General features: G+C 31.6%; 1 protein-coding gene across 2 annotated transcripts; it reads left to right on the forward strand.

The window, feature by feature from the left end:
* Nucleotides 1–2,332: 2,332 nt before the first annotated feature.
* Nucleotides 2,333–7,821, forward strand: LOC126778570 (uncharacterized). 2 transcript variants are annotated; one of them, XM_050502243.1, is made up of 3 exons: nucleotides 2,333–2,484; nucleotides 5,757–5,942; nucleotides 6,840–7,821. In XM_050502243.1, exons 1-3 carry the CDS (start codon nucleotides 2,475–2,477, stop codon nucleotides 7,331–7,333), a joined length of 690 nt encoding a protein of 229 aa, XP_050358200.1. In that variant the 5' UTR covers nucleotides 2,333–2,474; the 3' UTR covers nucleotides 7,334–7,821. The 2 variants fall into 2 exon arrangements, with proteins under 2 accessions (XP_050358200.1, XP_050358201.1); XM_050502244.1 differs by having other exon boundaries at nucleotides 5,760–5,942.
* The last annotated feature ends 927 nt before the right edge of the window (nucleotides 7,822–8,748 follow it).

Genomic DNA, 8,748 nt, shown 5'->3' on the forward strand with positions numbered 1-8,748 from the left:
CAAGGTCAAAATTTGACGTTTCTCTTCGTAACGTTTCATCGTTGATGACAGGACTTAAAAGGAGTTTGACTTATGTCATATCAAAGTTGTCGAGATGGCCCAGTGGTACGAACGCGTGAGTCTTAACCGATGAACGTGGGTTCGAACCCGGGTAAGCACCTCTGAATATTCATGTGCTTAATTTCTGTTTATAATTCATCTCGTGCTTTTCGGTGACGGAAAACATCGTGAGGAAACCTACATGTGTCTAATTTCATCGAAATTCTGCCACATGTATATTCCACCAACCCGCATTGGAGCAGCGTGGTGGAATAAGCTCCAAACCTTCTCCTCAAATAGGGAGAGGAGGCCTTAGCCCAGCAGTGGGACATTTACAGGCTGTTACTTTATATCAAAGTTAGTCTTGCCTAATATTCCAATGATATTCGTCATGATATTTAAGAATATGGGCAAATACTGTAAATTTTTATTGGCATGTTTTGGATTATATTTACCATAACTACGATAATGACGATGATCTAGTGGTCAGTTTATAAGGCTGCAGAACCCGATGTTTAGAGTTCAAAGAACAAGTTTTTGCTGTCAAAAAATGTTGCAGGATAAATAATAATAATTTAATTGTATTTCATTAAAATACCATAATGAAAGAGTGGCTGAGATTTTTGCCAGTTGTTATAATACCATACTGGTGATTTAAAATGCTAATAGATTAGAGAATATTCTATTTGGATTAAAAAGAGAAAACGTCTTAGTAATTATGTACTTGGTTGTAGGGGCTTTTTGCAAGTACGTCTGGATAGGCCCAATCATCACAGTCATATTCTAACGCGAAACAGCAATAATATTGTTGTGTTCCGTTTTGAAACAAAGCATCTAAGCAACTTAGCTCCCAAGGTTAGTGCATTGGCGATTCTAAGCATTTTCCCATAATATTTTCTTGGAATGAACATTTATTTATATAAATAAATTAATCATAAGGCTTTATATTATGCTGTTACGTAATGAAAGACTTGACTAAGAATGGCGTAGATTTTATAAAATATTTATTACTAACTTTATTATAAAAATACGTTGTATTTATATAGATATTAAATATATTATGTTGATATAGCATGAGATAACCTGATAGGCGTTTTTGAGTGAACTGCAATGGTGGAAATAGCGTAATGGATTACGGGCTGCGTGACGATGTAAGAGTCGCAGGTTCGATCCTTAGGTTATTGTCGTCCCCACTTCCAACAATGTCTCCATGGTTAGTTAGAGATGATAGGAATTATAGTGATTGCCTTGAAACGGGAATTAATATTCTGGTAATGTATATTTGTAAATCGTAAAATCTCCAAATTGTTTACAGCAATATCTGCCATATTATATATATTATAGTAAATCCACAAAACTAATATAAATACATGCAATTAATTAACATGTTAATTTTAGGTATTATCCGTTCATAAAAATTGCCTCTTACATATTCCATTTTGGACCAATAGCTTCGGAGATATTACGAAATGTTAAGAAAGAAGTGGGGCGTGTCGTAGTACTGATTACGGATGCAGAGATCGCCTGGCTCGATACCGATTGTATATTTACTTATCTGCTTTAAAAAAAAAAAGATATTATGTTATGTATACGTTTTATGTTATGTATTACAAGTAGATTTAATTTTAGTTGTTATCGTGTTACTCGTCAAGCTATTGAAGCCTAACATGAAAAGTCAAAACTTACCAAAGATCCCCGCCCTCAGAGGGCTGTAAAAAGTTACATCAAAATTGATCCTTTAATATATATAATGGCTTACAAACAGACAGCCCATTTCAGTTTTCATATTCATTCTACTAAGACTTAGTAGAATGAGATATTATTTATTATATAAAAAGTATCTATTTGATATTTATAATATATTTCAAGATCACGCATAATAAGCAATAATATTTAATAATACAAACATAAATCTAAGCCACTATTACAATATAAATACATTCAACGTTATCAACATTACACACAACAAAGCATAGTTTTTAATCTGTCCAAATTCCGAACGAAGTATAAAATCCTTTTAAAATAAAAAAAATGATTGAATAAAAAACAACGTAATATTCATTCGCATTAAAAACCCAATCCGGTACAGACTAGATTCGAACGCATTCCGTGTCAGAACAACAGGATATAATCCAACAAAGACCGAAGGCGTTATAATATTCCGTAATTCTAGGAAATAAGAGCGAAGATCGTTTGAAAACGTACATTTTTCATTGCACGGGTAATACGCGCCGTTGCCGTACTTGTGCCGAGTTGTCCGGAGCCGATCCGGTAGCAGTTTCCTAGAATCGTTTGAGAGGGTTATACGCGTATTTTAAAAACATTTTATAATTTATTTCTTGATGTTATTATATAATTTTTAATGTAATCGTGAAGATAAATGTGATTAATTCTATTTTGAGTGACGGCCATTTTGTTTTGGCGGTGAATTTAAAATGTCGGAAGGTAATATTACTTAATATGTTTTGTTTTATGTAAATATAATTGATGTTGAATGTCGTATTTCTATTTATTTTTAATATGATATTGTTAATGTTACCCATTTCGCTTTGACCTTACGTTTTCATTATTCAGAGTTAAAAAGATGTTGCCTTACGATTTAAATTGAACCTTATGTGTATAATATTAAGGCTTATATTCATATATAAATAAATAATTCTATACAAAATAACCTTATATGTCAAATTAGAGGCAGATTATAATATTACTTTTTGAAAAAAAATATTATAGTACCGTAATATAACTGCTATTGGATGTAAAATTTGTAGCAGTCATTTTTTTTTGTTTAATGTATTATGTGAATCAGCCGCTGTTCTTTTAGGGTTCTTTATTCAAAAATGTTGCCATATCGTGTGCGTATGTTGGTCATATCCTTAGGTCCATATTATATAACATTAATATAATAGAGAGCAAGGTTTCGTATAACTGCTTGCTCACTCGAACGTTAAAATTACTTGTTCGATTGGCATGAAGCTCTTACGTCATAACATCCTCTAGTTTCAAGATAAAGTGCAAGTAGATAAAAATTTTACCTCTTTTTGTTACTTATACATTTCTTATGTTGTTATAATTTTAGGATTGTTTTTTTTTTGTTATTAGTAGCAGTGTATGTCCAAATAAAGGAATATTATTTTTAAACATATTATATTAATATAAATTAGTTTTTGTTGATAAGGTATTTTTATTCTTGGATTATAATAGAGAAATACATAAATATGCAAAATAAAATCCACAAATTAAACAACCAAAGCATACATATTTAAGATAGATCAACGTCGCAGTGCGATAAATAAAAAAAAAAAGATAACATCACGGTAATTAAATAGTAACGATATATTTATTTATTTATTTTTATTAATAAAATGCCTCTAGTCTTGAATATTTTCCGTTTTTAAAAAAAGCTTTGTAATCATTTTGGATCGGTAGTACAGATCAGATGGTTGAGAGAAAGCGTAAGAAAATAAGAATATTTACGGTTGAAGACATTGCTCTTCGCGATAATTACGCAATTATAATTGGTATAGCTTGTTCCAATCACCAGAAGTGAATAAGCAGAGGCAGAGAGAAGCTACTTTGACATTGAATTGACTTATCATTAGTTGAAATCTTGAATAATCTATGATTTTCATTATGAATTCGCAAAAAATTGGCGTCTTGAATGTCAGCGAAATTGTTATCGAAACTTTAGTAGTAAAATTAAAATGGATATAACAAGTTAAGGGGAATAGCGTTGTATTATAAATAAAGGTACATTAATCAAGAACTGTTTGTAGTGCATAACATAGCAAATCGCATGGAATATGTAAATCAAGGGTTTGTTTATTTCAACTCCTTCTTCGATTGGAATAGGCTATACATATGTGTTTTATTAAAATATAATACTTAGTTATTATATGATATATATAACTGTGACATCAATTCCATCGCGCACAAAGAAATTTGGCAACTCCTTTCTTTGTCGCACTACCAAAAAATGGAATTCCTTACCAGCTCACGTGTTCCCCTCCTCTTACAACCCGGGTTCCTTCAAACGAGGCGTGAAGAGGCATCTTGCGGGCCGGCAAGGCGGTGACAGCTAGTACAGAACATTCTTCCCGAATGTACTGGCCGTCGTCGTGTTTGGACTCTACTACCACTTACCATCAGGTGGAGTAGTCATTTGCCATCCCAGACATATATAAAAAAAAAAAAAAAAGATCTATATTGACAAATGTGGAGTCGTTTTTTTGTATTACCTAACTCAAAATATATACATAAAACTTAAAACTAGAAGATGCAGCGCGTTTCGGAGATGGCTTTAGTATATAGTACATGGCCGACAATTTAATTTTGGCCCATCTGGGTCACTCGTCAGATATAATACCCCCTAACAGAAATAAGAATTGTTGTGTTCCGGCTTGAAGAGTTAGTAAGCCAGTGTAACTACAGGCACAAGTGATATAACATCTTAGTTTCCAAGGTTGATTTAGCATTGGCGATGTAAAGAGTGGTTAATATTACTATTCCATCAGCAGCGTGTATGCGGGCGGGCGGTGATGACCAGTTACCATCAGGTGGCATAGATTTACCTCCTTATATTATAATAAAGACGTCTCTTGACAATATTGCTTAAACAAGAATATACAGCATAAATAAATGCGTGGCATTCTTATTCGTTGATAAACATGTAGGGCGCATAAATCCTAAGTAATCCTAATTAATATTATAAAACTAACTATGAGTTTTTTCTTCATCATCTTTAACTACTGAACCGATCATCGTGAATTTTTGCGACCACGCTGCCCAGTGGGGGACGCTGACTGATTGATTGAACTGACTTTGATGAAACAAAAACTAAACTGCACCTTGGAAAACGTCTAGGTTTTGGACTAAGTAACCACCAACTCTTTGGTCACCAGATACATCATTATTGTGGACGAAGAATATTTTGGTACCTTTCATCTTTCTTGTGACGTCACATAACATACACTGAAAAAGCAATTACACTGTTCTATTAAACTGTAATGTATTTTATTCACAAATCAAAAGTATCTTGCTAATTAAATATCACACGAGTTAATTAAGGACATAAAAAAACAATACTAGAATACAATTTACACCGCACGAACGGCTAGTCAGTAAGACGTGTGAATTTATGTCAATTCGCCCCTTCGCCTCGCTGCGCGTTAATTAGTATTCGATTTGTTATTACATTATTTTCTTGTAATGTCTATTATTATATATTGTACTACATAATACTTTATATATTTAATTCGGTTTTTAATATGGATGATATTTTTTCTTCGATATTTGTTTCGATGGTTGTATATGCCATGTATAAAATCCCAATTTAATATGTAAGCGTCCTAAACTTTAAAAGTATTTATCTAACATATTTCACCTCTAAAAATTTACGTTATTACTTATAAACGTATGTATGCAAATGAGTCAACAATACTGTGTCTTCTTCTTTCGAATGTCAAATCAATAATAACAGAAAGAGCTAAATATATGTTTAACTAAACAGTCGCTAAGCAACGTTTATAAGTAAAGATAAAAACTAAGCAATATAGTAATTAATGTTCATTATTATATTTCAATTTAAACATAAAAGAAAAAGTATTTAGTCCTGATAAACTGTATATAAAGCACAAATGATAAACGAATTATTTTGTTTCCGTAATTTGCTTTGAAAACTGCGTAGCCTATATTCGTCTGAAATATTATTTTAATTTTAGAAGCAGTTAAATTAGCTATATCAACGGAGCGAATGATATTTCTAATTAAGGACAAGTCATGTATATGGGACAGGATGGATCCTAGTTATAGAGATAAATTCTGCAGAGAGAAAGCATGGTACGAAATATACAAGGAATTGTATCCAACTTTCGACAATTTGAAGGAGGGACAGAAAATACGAATTGGTTTGTAAGATTTCATTACTTATAGTCGACAATATCAATTTATTAATGACTAGCGCTTTATCTGTGACTTCGCTCTCGTCATAATCCAGACTAGTTTCATTAGAAACCAATTACCTCTTTCTTAAATTAGCCCTTTCTTTAAAAATGAAGGATTTTCATACAAATATTCATCCCCTTTTCCAACATCTTAAATTTTCAAAAATCCTAACTTAGTACCAACTTACCGTGTAAAAGCAAATTTTCATGGCGCTAACTCCAGTATATATATATATATATATATAATATAGAAAGCTAAGCATTATACTTAATAAAACTGAACTTGGATAACAAATTTATCGAATTAATTAACAACGGAAATTCAAATATAGAAAGTTTATTTTTATACAAGAGGTACCTGACAGTAAGTCGTTACATTCAGTTTCCAACCCATAGATACTTAATTTAAATTCCATTTAAATAACACACACCTTTAATTCAAGCTAGAACATATTGATGTACTGATTCTTAGCGCTGGAATAGCTGTTCAAAAAACTCTTCGCTTACTAAATTTAAGACAACCACTAGTAAGCTATAAAAAGAATAGTCTATTATGATTTAAATCCTTCATCATAACTGGGGAAAAGGCAAGAACATCTTCTAATAAGGCTTATTAGAGTCGCACGTCTAGAAAGACCTCATTCTTTTAAAATAAGTTTCGGAATTAAATAGACTATATTGAGTGATCATCATATTTAACAAATTGATAACTTTAATGTATAAAGGTTAAAGGTCTATTTACCTTTTATCTTAATTAATTTTGACAGACATTAAAGATTTCGATATTTAATTAAAACTTAAGAACCAAACTCGTCTATTTACTATAAAGTTTTAATTTAATGTTGTCCAAAACTTTTTCAGGTCAACAAATATCTAAAAAATGGTTTAATATAAGAGATGCGTACGTGAAATCAATAAGAGGTCCAAAAAGAAGACCGTACATATATTCGCAGGCTATGTCATTCTTAGACCCAGTCATTTTGGGGGACAGACAAGACGCCCAGGATTATTTAGAAGAACAATCTATGGACGGTGAACCGGAGATATGGTTGAATGAATCCTCATTTGTAGATGTCGATGTTAATGAACCTCAAGCGAAAAAGCCTAGACACGAGTTGAAGGAGTATTTAGATTGTAGTGAAAATGATACAATTGTTAACATTTTTAGTAAAATGATAAATCGTGAGGAGGATGAAGACAGGGCATTCTTCACATCAATAACACCAACTGTTAAGACGTTAACTGATAGTGCTAAAATAGAATTTAGGATAGAGGTTATGAAATTATTGCAGAAATTAAAAAATGATACTAATACTGAAATTGTTATTAAAACTAATGATTCTGATAACGAATAAAAACTCCTTTGAATTATTTGTAGATATTTTTGACTGATCTCAAAGAATCTTTATACCGTTAGATATAAATTGAAAAAGTTAGTAGCTAATTGAATTTAGTTAAATATTTATTTTAAGGCACTTTTTCATTAATAAGATTTATATAGGAAAAGGGAGGGACTTCACTCGGTGTGGTTATTCAGAAGTAATATGGCACCAAGCTAACATTCAAACGAAAGTTGTTTTTGTTGAAATGTTTTGAGAACGAAAAAATTTAGTCCGTTTATTCTGTACATAACAAATTTGTCATTCGATTCCCCATTTGATATCTGTTATTGCAATGGTTAAATACTTTAATGCAAATATTATGATTATTTTAGTTAAAGAATTTAAGAAATTCTGATACTGAGTTCTGCGGCGAGTTTCGGAGTTCTGCGTACAGTATGTTCTGACAGATTAGCTCAAAAGCAAAGCAAATACATTTAATGAGAGAAACATTTCAGCGCGAAACTGTTATTACGTTATATATTATATATATATGATTTTATATTTACAAAAGTGTTTGTACATATACTTTTTGTGTAATTGTGAACTAATTACCTAATCTTTATATATCATACAGTATTTTTATTTCGCTTGAATTTTTCGTCCAGCAAATTTGTGATGTAACGGTTTTTATAATGTTGCTATCATTTCAACGCGATCTTCTTGATGCGAATAATTTGTGCGATGGCTGTTTTATATTTGTATTTATTTAGATAATTTCAATTCTGATTTGGATATCTCATTATATAACAAATAAAACAGAAAACTTCATTAGCGTGATTTAGAAGCAGGATGACCGCAATGCAGGGAACGAAACAAAAGGCGTACGTCCAGAGCGGACCTATGCGTAAACTATCACAATGATTCCTCATAAATTATCAAGTCATTGTAATTTAAATTAAACTAAATGTATGATACGAAACAGTTTGTAAAAGGGTTGAAACCGCATATGATAATATCTAGCGCGTTCTTTATGGTGGTTCTTATAAACTATGGTGAACTATTTCTGTTGTTTATGGATACGAGATTTGAGAATTGCATTACATGAGAAAACTTTACTTATAGTTTATTTCTCAATGTTTAATGTAGATGTGTAAGATACCATTAGATTTATAATTTATTAATTATAATTATTTTTAAAGTCTCACTTTGTAATATTACCTGTATACATATATATATATATGTATATCGACGAGCCGGTTGGCGTGGTTGGTAGAACACTTGCCTTTCACGCCGAAGGTTGTGGGTTCGATTCCCACCCAGGGCAGACATTTGTGTGCATGAACATGTCTGTTTGTCCTGAGTCTGGGTGTAATTATCTATATAAGTATATCAGTTGTCTGGTTTCCATAGCACAAGCTTTGTACAAGCTTAATTTGGGATCAGATGGC

This window comes from Nymphalis io, chromosome 26 (genome assembly GCF_905147045.1).
Source record: "Nymphalis io chromosome 26, ilAglIoxx1.1, whole genome shotgun sequence".
Taxonomy (NCBI): domain Eukaryota; kingdom Metazoa; phylum Arthropoda; class Insecta; order Lepidoptera; family Nymphalidae; genus Nymphalis; species Nymphalis io.

What these genes read in the sequence shown, in the direction of transcription:
- LOC126778570 (XM_050502243.1), top strand. An exon ending in GGGACAGAAAATACGAATTG is followed by an intron (nt 5,943 to 6,839) that starts GTTTGTAAGATT and finishes AAACTTTTTCAG; the next exon opens with GTCAACAAATATCTAAAAAA.